This window comes from Etheostoma cragini, chromosome 4, assembly GCF_013103735.1.
Source record: "Etheostoma cragini isolate CJK2018 chromosome 4, CSU_Ecrag_1.0, whole genome shotgun sequence".
Lineage (NCBI taxonomy): Eukaryota > Metazoa > Chordata > Actinopteri > Perciformes > Percidae > Etheostoma > Etheostoma cragini.
In genome coordinates this window covers 21,255,475-21,274,159 of record NC_048410.1, presented here as the reverse complement: position 1 = coordinate 21,274,159, position 18,685 = coordinate 21,255,475, and the positions used below count along the sequence as shown (strand labels likewise).

Here is an 18,685-nt window from a genome sequence, read left to right as displayed (position 1 = left end):
AAAACCCTGCATGTGTGAGTCCTCGTATCAGGGAAGGAAATTAGCACTCGCCAAAGGCGGGTGATTTAAACCTACCAGCCACGGTGGAGGGTAAACAAAGGTAGCATACCACTGTTTCAGCAACATATATTTATTATCGGCGGTCCGCCATTACTAAATTCTCATAAAGTCGTAATTAATCGACCTGCCATGAAAACCGCGGGTAATATGACAGCTACTGTAGCTTGGAAATTAGCGGTATGGACACTGAGTTTGCTAAATTGACCTTTTAGAACTAAGGTGAGAAAAAAGAAGCTAAAGTTAGCGAACGCTGCGGCCCCTCTGACCCCCCGCTGCAGGAGACCTTCTATACCGCTACTGTTTAAAATGTTTATCAGGTTTACTTAGTGTGAATGCATAACACTCAAAACCAACATCACATTGAAGTAATGTTCCCTCAGAATTAGTTTTCTTTCTAAACTGTTAAACTGTTAAATCACCTGCTTCAAGTTACTAAGGTACCATCTATGTGCTGGAGCGGTGTTTAGCTACCAAATAAGCCCATTGATGGCAACATTCTTGTTCATATTTTGGCAATATGTTAAGTAATCACAGCAATAGCTGTCATATTGAGTAAAAATGTGGTCTGAGATGCACATTGCAAAATGTAGCGCTGTGTAAAGCTGAACAGACTCCCAGTAGTAAAACTGATTTTATTCTGATCCAAAGTCTGTAAATCCTACTGGAAACACAGTGTGTATTTACTAAGAAAAAGAGAATGTCAGTATTTTCTTCAAGACCTTATAAAACAAACTTGATTGAGTATTATAGATCTTGTTGTATTATTTTTTTTTACATGCAGTTATACAATTGCCAGTTAAAAAAAGAATGTAGCGGCTAGATTTTGGAATCCGACAGCTTCCGTTGCAGGCAAACAAAAAAGTAAATTTCCACCCTTGCCCCTTATGCATGTACGAGGTAAAATACCACTGGGACCCCCAGAGAAAAACATTCCTCCATAGTGCTCCTCATAGTCAAAAACTCCACAGGGAACCTTTAACAACAAACTGAGCGTTGCGGTGAATGCTGAGGCGGTATGCAAGAAACGGTAACAAAGACTACATTTTCTGTATAGGTTGAATGTTTTAATGTTGACTGAAAGGTGATAGGTGTTATTTCACAGATCCATCATACAATCAGCTCTGACCTTCTCAGTTATTTGTCAGTACGGCAATCTGAATGTGGGAAATAATGATTGACTGGGAAACATTGTCAAGGTGGGAAGAAAAATCACAGGTGAGCAGCAGCGGTCTTTATCAGTCATTTTTTAGTTGAAACTAAATCTGTCTTCTGAAAACCAGAACATCTTTTAAAGGAATTAGACATCCTCCCCTTTAAGACGCAATGTTTCCTTAGTTTCACAGACAGTTAATAATTTTATATTATCCCTATTATTATTGTTTCATTACTCTTCTAACATGCCGTTTGATATCTATAATTGTCTCATTGTGTTTTTGTTTGCTTTTATGATGCTTTACAGCAAACATCATTTCATTGTGTGCAACAATAAAGATCTGAAATGTTCTGTGTTGCTATTATTCTGTAGATGTCTTCAATGTTATAGTCAGCTACACATTTCTTGCATTTGTCAGGTGTGCATAGTTTCTTCTCTGTAGAGCCTAAATGTTAAGTACAACCTTGCCTCTTCTATAACCTAATCCTTGCAGCAGGGAATCTCGAAACTTTCAGCCTCCTTGTGCTTTAATCAAAGATCCACATTGTGGCCTCCACAGGTTGCTGTGGGGAGCAGCTGAGTGCAAACCTCGTCCATCTCTGTCACCTCCGCCACCATATGATAATGAGTCGCACAGTTTGTCTGTTGTCTAAGCTAATGCAAATAAGATTGGGACTCACTGTGAGTGCCCTTCAGCGTGACGGGTAGAGGATTTTCATCTGCTTTTGAGAGTCTTAATAAATATATATATATTTTGTTTTTAATGAATACTGAAATCCTGAATGGGCGTCAACCTATAAATTGACATTTGTACCATGTGAAGACGTTGTTTCGGCCATGGGTCCAGTTTCACTGTCTAGTGTTTCCTTCATTAATACAAAACCCAAGAGAAGACATATGCCAGAAATAAAGTCTGCACTTGTCAGAAAGACAGGGCATATTGTTAATTTTTTGTTTTAAACCATCACAAACTATAAGGATAAAAAAGACTAAATGTATGATTTCCAAACACAATATTATATCTTTTCACCTCCAAATGATTTTCTTTTCATGACTGTCCCACCCAGTAGTAGTGTAATTAAATAGACTTGAGTTTCTATTGACGGGTTCTTCAGGGACTTAAAGTGTAATGTACATTAGCAGTCAGGTGTTGCAGGAAGAAAGGTAACCCTGCCATCAGCACTTTGTTGTTAGACCCAGAAGTGCTGCTGCAGCAGAAAGTGGTCTGAGGTCAGTTTGTAATAACAGGTAAGTTATTAGAAGGGAAACCTGTGAACATTTACATACACCCGCAGACAAGGCCCTGTAAGTCCTTTCAAGGTGGCCGGTGATTCTAATAAAAAAAAGGATTTCTAAAACTACAATGACTTTGTTTTGTGGCATTTGAAGTCAAAAAGGTGAAACCATATTTTGCATTCTCTTTTAATGAGAACAGAATCATTTGCAGTTTTCATTTCAAACAGATCAAAACATAAAAATAGTTTCAGATATAGTTCTAGCCATGACATTTTGATTTTTTATCAAAAAATAGATAAGAAAAAAAGTATGGCTTTGTAAATTTAAACACCATTTTGAGGTTAGACTGTAAACAAAACATCTTGGCAGAATAGCTTGGAAAAAAAGGCTTTAACAGTACTGTAAAAAAGGAAGTGAGATGTTTTTCATACATATCTGTGGACTCAAAAGAAGGCAGGTTTAAAAGCATAGAGCGACCAAAAATAATGATTACAGATTTTACTCATCTGCCCTAAGAGGTGTATGAATAATACACAGTATTACAGCACAACGGTGTTTATGCCCCATAACACTCCACCGGAGAGTAACGTAACCAAAATACGCAACAACTCTCTCCAGACTGCAAGATGTCATTTTTCCCCACCTGCTCCCCCAAACAATGCAGAACCACAATTAAGCAGACCTTGTATGTTGGGCCGCTGTATGAGTGTCTGCGGCAGCTGAGTGATAAATTATAATCCCCATTGAACAATGGGCGGGCTTTGAAAAACAGTGTGTGACTGCTAGAAATCCTGGGTGTTACATAAGACGTACAGACGCAGATAATAGAAACTGAGAGGGCTTACACGGAGTCTGAGAACCTGAACATGATAAAACACCTCTGTGGGTTTGGTACACAGCCACCAAAACAAAAAGATCTGGTGAACTAATGGATGCTTCTAATGACTTTATATTGAGAAATCTCCTGAAACAGATGAAATGCGTGTGTCTGCATTGAATCAATGACCCTGTTGGGAAGAGGGAGGGCTGGATGTTTATTGAAAGTGGCGCTTTTCTATTTTCATTCAATTGGTGTTTCATTTGTGGACGAGGATTGCAGTCCTGTCCTGCGTCTGCTGGTAGATCCATTCTCACAGGCACCGCACATACACACACACACTGTTTAATGGGCTTGGAGCCAGCAGAGTGATGATTTCCCCGGAGAACAGGCCACCGCGAGCAAAGGCAGCACTGACTGCTGCAGTGCCACAGGTTGGCCAGTGTGGCACCACTGAACTAGGAAGGAACAGCTGCCCACCGACCCCCCTGGGAAGTGTAGTGAACCTACCGAATGGATGGCTCAGGTGTGTTAGACAACAGGACCTTTCAATACATCTGCCGTAGCACGTACTTCAGATCCAATGCCTCCTGCTGCCCTACCACTTACCACTAGCCTCTCACCAGGCTGGACACCCCCTCTCTCTCTCTCTCTCTCTCTCTCTCTCTCTCTCTCTCTCTCTCTTTCTGCTTCTCTCCTCCAGGAGCACTTTATTTATGATCCACTGAGCAATAACCAGACACAATGTTATTGCATTCATCATTCTGACGCTGCCTTTATCAGTAAAAGAACAGCACTGATTATTTGTTCTTTTTTTTTTTTTTTTTTATCCACACGCGACCACTTGCGGTTGTGAGAGTAATTACTTTTCTCTCAAAGCAGCAAATGTGACGTTGTAATGTTGCAGCACCTATTAGGAACGAGGTTGTGGTGATGGCTGGGTCAACATGTGACTGACATAAGGTAAGGCTAGAGAAAGATTGTGTTGATGGTTAATATGATAGGAAGATAAGAAAAATTATGGCTTTGCAATTTCAAATACTGCATTGACCTTAGACTGATGAATCTGAAATATACACTACCGGTCAAAAGTTTGGGGTCACTTACAAATTTACATTTCACTCAATTATAGACATGATACCAGCTGATCTGGGTGGGTGGCTGATCTTTAATGCAATATCTACATTTCCCTTTATCAGCAACCATTCATCCAATGTTCCAAAGGCACATTTTGTTTACTAATCTGATATTATTTTAAAAAACTAACTAAGAAAACATTAAACAACCCTTTTGCAATTATGTAAGCACATAATGTAATCTGGAAACTGCTGCCCTGGTTATAAAAAACAAGGCAACTGATCTCAGCTGGGATTCTGTCTGTAATGGAGTCCAGTGGAAATTTGTGAGTGACCCCAAACTTTTGACCGGTAGTGTAACTTATTGTCCACTGTTTTTACAAGTCTTGCTTTCTACAATATATGTGTGCATGGAAACCACAGTGATGTTTAGTTTAAGTAAAGGTCGTGGTTATGCTAAATAAATTATGGGCTGGCTAAGGCCTTTATACAATTGAAACGTTTCTTTTGTGCAATAATTTGAACGTCAATACATTTATATTATTGATATATTATTATTGTTTTTGTCATGAGTACTTTCACCGAGAATGGGAGTATTACTTGGTAATATACAGACTCATGCCTCTACAATCTTATTTTGACCTTGAAATGGATGAGGCTAACAAAGGGAGGGCCTTTTCTCTACTCAACGTTTGGAGTTTGGAGAAGAGAAGAGTTAAAAACGGAAGGTGAAAGCTAATATTATTAGCTAATATATTCACATCCTTGGTTAGCTGCAGGGGAAGGAAAATGAAAGCGGGCAGAGGAGTCGGGGAGGAAAGTGGGAAGGCTACATACATCTGAAAGGAGTTTGAGGATATAAAAGGAAACCTCCAGCCCCCCCGGGCTCTGGGACACCCTGCCAACCTGCTTAGGCTGGCAAAACCAGTGTCGTCTTTTACTGCAAATCCCTTCTTACAGGAATTCTTCTATGCTCAGCAGCCGTACCAGAATCTACTGCACGTGGTTGAATGTTCATTAATTCTTATCGGAGCTGCACATGACTTTGTAGGCCAGCTGATTAGGTTACCGTAGAAAACATCATCATCCAACTGTCCCCACTTTCTACAATAGAGCAATAGAATTCCACCAATACATAATCAATTCATACGATAGTTAATTCATTGTCATTTTTTAACACATTCTTGGTGGATTTCTTTTCTGATCTGATTGGGTGAGAACTTAGAAGAGAGGAGAAAGGGATAGAAGAGAGGCCTGAAAAGAAAAGATAAGAAGATAAAACAAAAGGAAAGCAGACAAGAGGAAAGAATGGGAGAAGGTAGGTAAGGTGAGTTAAGGAGAGGAGGAGGAAGAGGGGATAGAAAGGAAAAAAGAAAGCAAGAGAGGAGAGGCGGGAGCAGAGGGGAGAGGAGGAGGAAGGAGATGAGAGGAGGGCATTGGAATAGAAGGAAGAGGAGGAAACAAGGGAGAAGTCAAGAGGAGAGGAGGGAGATGAAGAAATGAGAGAGGAGAGGAGCACACTTTCAGTTGTATTTTTGTGGAGGCAGAGAGAGAAGCATGAAGTGGAGCGGGTTAGGTGGAGGGAGAGGAGGGGAGGCTAATGACGGCAGGGGAGGCAGACTGGGAGCTTGTAACGCCATCGCCACGCTCTGCTGGCCAAACAGCAGCTGATAGGGCAAATGTGTTTCTGCTCAGGTGTGCTGAATTATTAAAGAGACAGTCAGAGGAGAGGCCAGCCAACATCAGCCCCCTGACCGGCTGGGGATGGTCAACAGTGTGTGTGTGTGTGTGTGTGTGTGTGTGTAAAAGCGTTATCCACAAGTGATCTGTAAAACACTGACTGCTGTAGCTTAACGTGCTCTGTGGTGCTGAAATAGCGTATATGTTCATGTGTTACTAGAATATTCTAGGTTAAAAGAGTCCACAAAGCTTCATATGTTCCCACCAGTTGTGAAACCTCTATTTAGCTGCGGTACCAGATTCAAGGCTAAAAGTCTCCTTATCCAATAATGCACATGTGCAGCTGAACAGAAGATTCACACTGAGATTTAGGTCAGCAGCAACCTGGCTTGGCTGAAAGCAGAACAGGTGAGTGGAAAATAGTGTCTACACTGTAAAAACCTGCCTACAACTGACCCAAAAAGCATTAGAGGAATGTGATAGTGTCAAACTAAGAATCTGCCAATCAAGTAAGTAAAAAAGATTTCTTGGAAATCAAGCAACTAAAGACATCTTAACACTAACTATAAAAAGGACTTCAGAAATGAAGGATAAAAGCTCCTAAAGCCATATTATTTGATTAGTAATTCAGCCCAATCAAGTTTGAAAATAAAATGGGGGTTTTATTTTTTTAAATCATGGATTAGAAAGAAAAAAATAAGATTTAAGAGAATAAAATAAGATATTATGAATTTCTTGCATTGGCATTTTTTCAGTGTAGCAGAGCTGAAACTTTTTTTTTGAAAATAATTAATAGTTTTAGGTTTTGTTAAGCAGAAATGCCAGAAATTAGCTGTGTCCATCTTCTGGGATAGGAGGATTTTCTGCTTTGCTTCATCATGTACGACTGTGCATTGAATATCTTATGTTCCGGGAACTGAAAAAATACTTATAACAATAATAGCAGATTAATCAATGAGGAAAACAATATTTAACTGCAGTAGAACAAAAACCTCCACTTAGCTTGTTAGCCTGGTGTCTTCACTAAATAGACAAAATGTGAGGTGTGAAATCTCAGTTTAGCTCCGCTGTGAACTCACATGCACGCAGCTGTAATATAACATGACATTAATCAGGGCACATCCTTCAGAGGGCTGCCTATGTGAACACTGATATGATGCGCCGGGCTAATGAGAGAGGGCGGAAGCAAAAAATGGGAAGGGTGAGGGCAAAGATAAGAGCAGGGGCATAAAACAACTATGAGGGAAACATTTATATGAGAGAGCATTAACGTGTCAAAAAAAACAACAGAGAGATGTTCCGGTAATTCTCCGCAAGAGCACTCAACTAGAAAACTACTTGAAAAAAATTAAAGAGCGGTACGTTTGGTCGATACACAAGAATTTGTAGAGCAAAGAGCAAATACTAAAGGCCAAGTTACAAGTTTGTAATTTTACTACACACGTGTCAAAGCGATAACTAAATCAGCCTTTTCTAAAACAAGCCAGAATTAGAGGTCTCATGTCCAATTTTCATCTCCAGCCACATACTCAAGCACTACTAAAAAGGTGCCTTGTCTTCTATTCCAATAAATCATTAGACAACAGCAACATATATTCTTGACTGAACATTTTACTCCTGCATGAATCTTCCATTTTGTCTACAATTTAGTTATCACATTTGGGAAACGTACTGTAACTGTATTGCAACTGTATATCTTAGGCAAAACATGTATTTGCCTTAGGTAAACTTGACTTGCCCCTGTGTTTGAAAGGTGCTATTCAAATGAACTTGTGTGTGAGGTCAGGGAAGAGAAAATTGCCGGCGGATCAGCTGCAACTGGTTTCTATTTTAACCTGCGTGACCTCCAGACTGCTCCCTCATGTCACATGCCAACCAAATCTCTAATCTTGGCTTTAACACTGCGACAAAGGAAGCACGCTGCTTTGCTCTCCCTCCTTCGCAACTTACTCCCTCACTCACTCACTCACTCACTCATTCACTCACTCCAGGGACCAATGATGAAGGAGATGGAGAGCGAGGACGTGAGAGAGGGAGTGGAGCGAGAAATGGAGAATGAAGGCGAGAGAGAGAGAGAGAGAGAGAGAGAGAGAGAGAGAGAGAGGGAGAGGTTGCTGTGTGAGCGATAAAACGCCACAGGCTTCCTTAATGAAAAGCCTCTCATGGCGATGGAGAGATTGCCTGTGAAATGGGCTGCTGATTGGAGAAACAGCAGCTTGGTGCAGTGTGCAGACTAATTAACGTATTGAAGGGGTTTGGGTGACAGGGGAAAGATTAGACCTGCCCCAGGGTTAGCCGAGCCGAGGGGAGCCAGACAAATACACCTTACATCTGGGACAACTCCGTGGGACAGTGGGGGAATATACCACAAGCAAACAGTGAAGCCATGTGGAACCATTGCTTTACTCCCATGTGGACACTGTTGTTGATGGTGACATAATAGATAGTAGTTTTAAAACCTGTTTAAAGGTTATTCCACCAAAATTACATCTCTTTCTAGAAACTGTGTCCCTGTCTCCCTTTCTTTTTCATTCAAAGACAGTAGTTTGTGCTTGCAGTGAGGTCTGTGGATTATCTTGATGGACTGAGAAATGCTGGAAAGAAATGTCCCTGTTGATGTTTTTAAATGTTATTTGAATTATATCGGGCTCGAGGGAGGAATTTCAAAAACTGTGCAAATAAAACCAAATGCATCTGCATGGCTAGAGACCACAAGAAGCAAGACAAAACCAATTGTATTTTAATGTTTGAGTGAACTAACCTTTTAATGTGGTTTGATAGTATGTATTGTGCTCAACTGGACTGGAGTCAAACTGTCCATCATCAGCAGATGTACATTGCTTAGTTGTCACTGAGATGGCTAAGTTTAGTTTTTAAATAGCGTAGACAGCCACGGTAGCAGTGAGGCTTTACCCATGTAAATGAAAATTTAGCAATTTTTAAGGTGAGAAACAAGCAAGGGACCCTCACTGAGTTGAAGGGAAATAATGGAAAAGTGACGGATATGTCAGGAGAAAAGCAAATATATAAGGGAGAAGAAATAGCCGGCTGATTGGGCACCTAGGAAGACAGACTGGGTCAGAGATCATAGAAAAGCTGTCAACCTGCCACTGCTGCAGCTACTCAAAATGACCAAACTGTGTTTTTAACTCACATGGTTTGGAGTTTTATATGAAATATGTTATGTGAATCAGTTCATTACCCACCAGTCTGTCACGCTAATTTGGGATAAATTCATTCATTATTTTCAATATCATCATCGTTATCGTACGTCTCTTCTCATTTCAGCTTCGCGATGTCATATCCCGCCTTGCTGCTAAAACCACCGTTACCCACAGGCTTAATAACGTAGCTGCCTGTCTGTCGATCAAGTGCTGTAAAGTAAACTCCTTCCTGCTGGCATCTCAACACCCAACAGCAGAAAATACCAGGGGATGATGTGGAAGGAACTTATTAGTGAGTGGCATTTAAGATGCAATCCAGACACACAAACAGGGAATTTATAATATCAATAGAGAATGATTGACAAGTTCTTTCTCTCCAGTGAGTGTGCTAACAAAACAATCATAAACTCTGCTATTAGGGATTCATGATGAAGGAAAGGACAAATCTATATTTGGAAACCCTTAATGACCATCTCCTGGCAACAAGCATCACACTCTGTCCTCAGGTGAACAAGTTGTTCAGGGTGCACAATAAACAATATTACACCAACTGTATATCCACCGCAGCGTGATATATCTATGCACACTTCATCAAAACAGCGGACGTTTGTGAGATGATTTTAGTAATTTGTCTTAGAAGGAAAGCAGACAGCTTAAACAATATTTTCAATATTATTATTAATGTTGTAATTAGTATCAAACTTGTACTGGAGCAGAAGGAAGAACTTCTCTGCAGCATGCCTATCTGATAACAACGAGCTGCTTTAGCTCAGCAGTTACAAGCATTACAATGCATTAAGAAAACACTACATTTATTCTTATTACAAACAATGACGCCAGAAAAGCCATTAGTGCTTTTGTTTTTACTGCAGGGCACTTCATCTCCTGCAGTTCTTGTTGATTTATCGTAGAAATACAAGGACTTATTGAATGGAGGAGGTCAGTTTCACCTGAATTATCAACAGATTCTACATCCTCATGCATTGAGAATGTGTTGTGTTTGCTGCTTGAGAAGAAGATGACCATAGTTTACAGTAAATTAGCGTGTTACGGGCAGCTCAGAATATGATTTACAAGATAAACAAGAGATGAAACTGGGGAGGAAATGCAAATATGCTGCTGATAATGCGCCATTGTTTGTATGGAGAAAAAAAACAGTTAAACTAGTGTTTTTGCTAGAATTCTGTATTGGTTTAGGTATTTAAAAGTGTAAAAAAATCTTTTGCTTTTTTGGAAAATTAAAACTATAAAAAGCCCATTTTCAAAAGCAGATATAGATTGCATTGCATCCAATTATTATTCCTTTGAATTGAATTTTGTATACATAGTATATTATATATGTTTAATATATATGTTTTTCTGGGATGATCATGGTGGATTTAAAACAAGCAGGTTTTTATAGATGTGGTGCGAGACCAATTGAAAATGTAAGGGAGTTTAGGAGTAAACTGGTGTTTGGGAGTAAACTGGTGTTGTTTGGGAGTAAACTGGTGTTTGGGAGTAAACTGGTGTTTGGGAGTAAACTGGTGTTTGGGAGTAAACTGGTGTTTGGGAGTAAACTGGTGTTGTTTGGGAGTAAACTGGTGTTTGGGAGTAAACTGGTGTTGTTTGGGAGTAAACTGGTGTTTGGGAGTAAACTGGTGTTTGGGAGTAAACTGGTGTTGTTTGGGAGTAAACTGGTGTTTGGGAGTAAACTGGTGTTTGGGAGTAAACTGGTGTTTGGGAGTAAACTGGTGTTGTTTGGGAGTAAACTGGTGTTTGGGAGTAAACTGGTGTTGTTTGGGAGTAAACTGGTGTTTGGGAGTAAACTGGTGTTTGGGAGTAAACTGGTGTTGGGGAGTAAACTGGTGTGCACTGGCTGTGTCTGAGAATGAAAAAGGGGGTGACCAAACAACCCGGGTGGGAGAGACTGAGAGAGCTTGTCTGAGCTTCACTGAACTCAAATCTATAGTAAAAATCATAAAGCGTCTCAGTAAGGGAGGGGTCAGAGTCTCTAGAACATGATGCTTGGTCTTGTAGACAGTGATTATCTGGAAGCCCTTCCAAACGCCGATAGCGTCATGGACTTGGAGCTTGTTTTCAACTTTTACTATATAATTTGCTTTAGCTGTTTTAACTGCCTTTTGAAGTTGGTATTTAAGGAGTCTGTATTGTACTTTGTCACCACATTTAAATGCAGCATTTTTCTCCCCATAGGCGCATTACTTCCTTGTAGAACAAAGGCTTGTTGTTACTGTAGCTGGTGACATTTTCGGTGGGGATACACACAGACTCAGAAATTTATGTGGGACATTCCAGTGTCAATGAAAATGTCAATATCAATGTCAATACTCCAGTAAGTAATACTGAAGATAATACAGATGATGCTGTTTTGCCCTCATTGTTCTCAGTGAAGTTTACTGGAAGGGATATATTGCACTACTAACATAGCGTTTTATGTGGAGTGAGAACTGCACCAAACTCCATTTAAAAAGAGTAGCCTTTTAAATGTTACAATGCTTGAAAGAAAATAATGGGAATTAAAGGCCAACATAGATATATATTTTGGTGGGGTTTTTCAAATACCTTGACGGGTTTCTTGCGCGATGACTCAGCCTCGTTGTTCTCGGCCTCCTCGTGCTCCTTGCTACCTTGTGGCAGGTTGGAGTAGTTTGCCAGGCTGCTGAGAAGAGATGCCACCATAGGACTTGTGTCCATCTCCTCCTGTAGAGACAAACGTTACCAAAAGGGCTGGAATCAGTGGGTTTAAAGGGTTTTTAAAGGAGAGCGCACAGCTTTGGTACAGCTGATAAAACTGCATTTTAACCCTCTCAGCCAGCCAGATGAAACAGGTGCTGTCACAGTAATAGTGTACTTTACTCAGATAAGTAACTGTTTAAGGTAAAAAACAAAACAAAGCGCTTGTATAATAAATTGTTAATTTTCTGATTTTGTTTTTTATTTTCTTGTTTAATCTACAATTCCAACTGAGAGCACAATGTAAATACATTTGTGCAGAGCTGTGGCAAGTTGCCTTGCTGAAGTTCTTCCCTGTAGCAGTGTGATATTTGCTTGCATTAACCTGAGGTTCCAACATGTCCTTCACACAGTAATTACCCTCATTAATAGATGTCAGAGACCCCATTCAATCACTGAATTGTGAGAGTGAGTTTATCCTGCTTATCATGTCCGATTGTGTGCATTAAAAAAATCAGTGTGTGTGTGTGTGTGTGTGTGTGTGTGTGTGTGTGTGTGTGTGTGTGTGCAGAACACTGGACCTATACCTCAAACAAGGCCATGTTCTTGCCGTCATACTGCTGGGTCTTCTCTTCGGCAGCATCACTGCTGTTGATGAAGGGGCTGTTCTCCTTGGGGTTACTGTCACCTGAAAGAAACAGACACACACCTTCACTTTTAGACGCACAGACCAGACATGAGCTTCTTCGTGTCAAAATAAAACTCTTGTGCGCAAGAACAGGAGTACTTTTATTTCATTATTTGTTAATGTATTGATTAAGCAAAGAAAGACACACCAGGAGAGGAGTGGAGGCTTTTTACGTCTCCATAAGTTCCCTCAGTCAGAAATGCAGAGGAACAGAACCATAACTAATGGAATGCACATTCACAATAAGTGCAGCGCTCTATATTCCAAATGGCCAGAGGAAGAATGCAACCTGGAACATCTCATTCAGTTTTTCGCTACACTGACAAATGAGGAGATCACAAGGTTGAACACAAACGCAGACAAACATTAGGAAATGTTTGGCACCTTTTTTACCCCTGAATCACAGAGCGGTAGTAACAGTGTGATGTGATGTTACAGTATTTAGGTGACAGCTTGCTGTAGGCATCATGATTCCATTAAGAAGCATCTGTGCACAAGTTCACAGTCTTAAAGCACGAGGAAAATCTCCAAAACAAACAATATTGGGAGGGCAGCGACAGACTGTGGGTGTAATTGTTCCACTTATAACGTAATAACTCTTTTTATTTCTCTTTTCAGGGTTTTTTTGCTAATTTTTTTTCTTTTTGAGCAGAATGACAGATTGAGAAGATGATCCGACCCTGTTCGACTCAACAATTTCTGAATCAGTTTCTATAATAACAGCCCCAAAAAAAACTTGTTCAATGTGAAGTAGCCACAAGACGCTTCATTTGTTAAGGTTATTATAGTTTAGTTTTGGGATATTATATACAGATATTTGTTGAGCTTAGAACTGGCTAATGGGTTAGAACTGCAGGTGTTTATTGTAATACACATAATTGAGGTAATACATACATACCTGTGCTGCTGCTAGATTTGAGACAGCTTAATTGTGCTTCGACATTAGATACCTGTGGTGGCTCTGTGGGGAAAACCTGTCAGTTTGGGCTGGAATGCATGCGGGTACTTTGCTGAGAACACATGGATCAGGTTGAGGAGAAGCTCTGCAAGCTCTGTTTGTTTTCTATAGTAATCGTGGTTAGATTTACAACTGTAACTCTAGCAAAGCCATTTATCTTATTTTTTCGATTAATTTATAATCATTGAGTCTATTAAATGTCAGAAAACAGTTCAAAACCCTATAATTAGTTTAATACTATACGAAACAGAAAAGAGCAACAATCCTCACCTATGAAAACCTGGACAGTTGAAATGTTCAGAATATATTATTAATTAATAAAACTGCTGGATTAATTGACCCAAAGGTTTTAGCATTATACTGTAAGTGTTTTATTTAGAGAGCAGAATGTAAACAGCCTTATGTGGATGTCTGTCATTTTACACCATACTGTTTGGAACCTTAGGCTGTAATTAGCCCCAGCACTTAAAGCCCTTCATAACCAGACGTTTGCTCTTGTCTCAAAAAAATAATTAAATTCAGAACCACTTGGCTCACCAAGTACAATGAAGGTCTTGGTGGCGAAGGCTGCACCGAGTTAGCTGTGTTATTTGCGCCTTCCCCTTCAAGCATCTCTTGAGGGAGACAGCAGATTGCTCTCCCTCTGGCTCTCGGTCCTGTCTTAGACTGAGCAGCACGAGACCCAGTTATTTATAGCTGGGATGCTGCAGCCATGTGCCATGACGTTGGGGCACCGCTAACAGCCGGCACACTGTTCTACAGAGACAGAGCAATAGGGCCAATCAGACGGAGACGCAGAGAAACAGGGCCGTGCACAGAGATTCAGGGCATGAAAAGAGCACCAGAAAAAAAGAAAAAAGCAAGCAGAGGAGAGGAGAGGTGAAAAAGAGTTGGAAAGCAAGAGAATGAGGGTCCAGACGAGAAGATGGAAAGAGACACAGATAGATGGAGCGGGAGCGAATAGTGACAAGGAGAGAGATATGAGCTCAGACAGACAAAGACAGACCTGAAATGGGAACCCACAGAGGGAGAGAGAGGGAGAGACACTTATGTCTCTGGCTGTAAAATGTAAAAGCCTCTACTGCACTTAGCGTTCAGCTCACAATGACCAGGCAGGTTAAAACATACACAGTAAAAACTAGAGCATCCGGCAGAGTGTTTTCAGAACATTTGTATTATTAAACTTGTTTGGTTAAAGCTATTTTTACCTCTTCAGCGAGGATGATGTGCCTCTATGATACAGGACGCTACTGTGGAAAGGAGTGCCAGGCGAGATGTATGTATGTGTGAGCACAGATGAACATGAGGAAGATGTAATCTGCACTAATGTATGCTTTTAAACACACACACACACACACACACACACACACACACCAATTGCTACATGCTACTCAGTTACTATGTTCACCTTGGCCTAATTCAAAGCAGTACTTCAAATGTACGTACACTTAAAGAAGTGCTGTACGTTGGTAACTTCAAATGTTAATGTACAGTTGATGACCGTTTCCGATTTTTACAAATAGTCGAATCCTGACATGTATGCACTCTACCTTAGTTCAAAGTGAGCCATCATTACACCAGATGACAGGTTAGTGAGCTTAAAATGTTCCCCATACCAATTCTGATCTGGGGAAGACTTGTTTCTGGTACTGTGCACCATGCGACTGGAATTAACAGAAAAACACAATTACAGTTAGATACACTCATTGGTCTGAGAGAATTTTAATTTTTACTTACAAAAATGTGGGATTTCAATGAAACAGCTGATGTTAATCCGCTAATGCACCCATGACTTGAACTAAAACTGAACTCCAATCTTTAACATATCTAGTCTTTGTGAGTAGATTTAAATCTACACCTGATGGTACAAGATGATTCCAAAGTGCCGGAAGTCTCAATTTACTACTTACTCTAAACACACACACACACACACACACACACACAGTTGTATATGCGAATAGCTAATGTCCCTTTCCTATCACTTATCTCTCTAGGGCCCATTTCTCCTCATCGGCCAATGATTAAAAGTCCTCCATCAAAGGTAATGATGGATATACCCAGTTTGGAAAGATGACAGTGCCTAAATAGTTTTGCTCTGACCGCATCGCCCAAGCAGCTTATCTTCCTTCAATCTGATGGGATCAGTCCAACAATGGATCTCACTATTAAAGCCTCTCCCTATCTATGGTCAAAATCCAGAGATGTACTGCTCACTGAGCATGCGATCGTCTTCCAAATCCTCAACTAAACAAAAACATGTGTGCACTCTTCTTTGATGTTCTAGTCCTAGACTTTTAACGGAGTTAAGATATTGAAACTCATACTGGCACTGTGGTTTATGACCTACAGTATTTTATTAATACAATGAAAGGGTGTGCTTTACCATTTGGATTCATTTATTTTGCTACTTGTGCTCGCTACATTATTTTTTCATATTCAAAATAAATTGCAAAGATGCCTTGTTTGTATCATGGGAGGAAAAATGCATGGTGGCCATTCTTTTTAATGTTGTCACTGTGATGTTGAGTGCAGTTGTACGAGCTCCAATAGAACACACTGCCCTGGTTTTCTGACCAGGTTTTACAGAAAAGTTCAACCAAATTCAACTTGTACACCTAAATAAACTACTTTGATAATCAATTGATTATTTGTTGTGGTTTCTTCTTGAATGTGAGGATTTGCTGGTTTTCTCTGTTCACAGTGCAATCTATTGACTTTACCTTGGGCAAAGGGAGACATCAATGGGACTTTCACCATTATATGACATTTTATTGACTAAATATGTTAATGTGCCAATTTTAGGGCTGCGATTAATGATTATTTTCATTATCTATTAATATATTGAATGTCTTCTTGATCCATCAAACAAGCGTTTGGTCAATAAAAATGTTGGCAAAACAGTAAAAGGTTCTTCAAATAGCAAAGTTAAATGATGTTTAGTATCACATAAGACAAAGTAAGAGGCTAGATCAACAAACACAACAATGTATTAATTGTATAATTTTCTGTCGAAAAATTGAAATCATTGCTTCTTCTCTAATTAATAGATTAATCACTACTTAAACTTCACTACAAATAAATGGAGTTCATTTAGTGCATCTTTTGATTCTTTCAGTTGTGTGACTCAGAGAAAGCATGATGCTATTGTTAACATTATGATGTAATTCACAGCCTCCTAGCTGGGTGCTTTTGCAGGATTTTAATGTTTTACGATGGCTCCGCATTCTATGCTCTACCACGCACAATAGGGTATAGATTTGAAAAAAGAACTGCAAAACTTAGATAGATAGATAGATAAATGGATAGATAGATAGATAGATAGATAGATAGATGGATAGATGGATAGATGGATAGATAGATAGATGGATAGATAGATAGATAGATAGATAGATAGATAGATAGATGGATAGATAGATAGATGGATAGATAGATAGATTGATTAAAAAATACTAAGTGGAGAATGTAAAAACATATAGAGTTGGGAATAAAAATGTACAACTACTTAACTTGTATTTATAAAGCTGTAAGTAAAACTTAAGTCTGTGCAAGTTGCACTTAGTGCAGTTTTTTTGATGTACAGTATATGACTTTAATCTCACACTCAGTCAATCATACAGTGGCTTGAGAAAGTTTACACACCCATGCTAAAGTCGATTAAATAGAGGAATAAAAAAAATCTTAATTCCAAAAAATTAAGAAAATCTAATTTTTTAAGGACACCGATTTCCCCTATCTTAAATTCTCATAGAGGCAGGCCTATTTTTATTTTTAAAGGCCAGTTATTTCATGGATCAGGATACTACGCATCCTGACAAAGTTCCCTAGGCCTTTGGAATTAAACTAACCCCCCATCATCACATACCCTTCACAATACATAGAGATAGGCATGGGGAACTTTCCATGAGATCACCTCTCAATGCAAATCAAACCAGCTATTAGGGTAACTGAAATAAAACCATGCCAGTCTCTATGTATGGTGAAGGGTATGTGATGGGGGGGGGGGGGGGGGGGGGGGGGGGTTAGTTTAATTCCAATGGCCAAGGGAACTTTATCAGGATGCGTAGTATCCTGAAATAACTGGCCTTTAACAATTAAAATCTGCTTGCCTCTATGGGAAGTTTAACATAGGGGGGTGTATACTCATGCCCCCTGTATTTTAAGGAAGAACATTTTATAATTCACAATCCATTAATCATTCACAAAGAATTGATTAATTTTTTTTTTTAATTAAGGCATTACAATCAATTTCCAAAAGAAGTTTTTTTTTATTTCTCTTTTTAATCAACTTTAGCACGGGGTGTGTAAACTTTCTCAAGCCACTGTGTTTAAGAAACAAAATCACATTTGGTCCACTGTCAGATGTGCTATCCCACTACTGGTGTATTTCTCACATGTTCTGTAGTGTCAACCGGTAAATGTAATGTGGAGGCCTGGTCCACTGCTCTCTGTCAGACATTTCACAGTAATTCAGCAGAGGCCACAGAGGATTAGTTGTTGAGAACTATTTGACTTTGTTTAATTGATCCTTCATGTACGACAGTGAGGTGGCAACCTTCATGGTTATTGCTCACTCTCGCTCACTCTGTCTCTCTCACTCTCCCTCTCTCTTTCCACATACAGTCTACTGTGCTCTCTCTCTCGCTTTGACCCTTCATGCTCTGTGTCACAATGCCATACTGCTCTTTTTCTCAGCAGACTGACTTCAAGGGGAATAGGCATACCGCTAGATGTTGATTCTTGGGGAGCTGACTCAACAGAGGCTCAGGGACCACTTGTTGATTTGGCATGTGCGTGTGTGTGTGTGTGTGTGTGTGCGTGTGTGTGTGTGTGTGTCAGTGTGAGTGTGGTGTGATGGTGCATATGCTTGGCTTAGTCCCCACTGACGGTGTAAAGCAGCAGAAAAACGGATGCGGCCAATTAATCTTAGTCTGGGCGGAGATGGCAGCCATTTCGTGTGAAAATAGGGACATGATATGATGATATGATATGAATATGATTACTAAAAAAAGGCTTTAAAATGTATTTAGAGCTAGTTCATGTATTTGGGTAACTATAGAAAATCTTCCTGGCTGTTAGTCAGACTCATAGTGGAGTAAACAGTGAGTACAGTACATGTGCTTGCAGAGACATTTAATTTGTATTCAGAGAGAGAGCTTTATCTGGTGGAAGAGTGATGA

The 18,685-nt window shown here is 39.8% G+C and overlaps 1 protein-coding gene across 3 annotated transcripts in view; it reads right to left on the bottom strand.

Annotated features, from left to right (window-relative positions):
• The window catches only part of slc12a5a (solute carrier family 12 member 5a), a 162,493-nt gene that overhangs the window by 38,961 nt on the left and 104,847 nt on the right, over window positions 1-18,685 (bottom strand). For all 3 annotated transcript variants that reach the window (XM_034870447.1, XM_034870448.1, XM_034870449.1), the window contains exons 2-3: window positions 12,450-12,550; window positions 11,752-11,889 (exon numbers count right to left, since the gene is read on the bottom strand). In XM_034870447.1, the coding sequence (XP_034726338.1) occupies window positions 11,752-11,889; window positions 12,450-12,550 (239 nt within the window). The remainder of the gene's footprint in view (window positions 1-11,751; window positions 11,890-12,449; window positions 12,551-18,685) is intronic.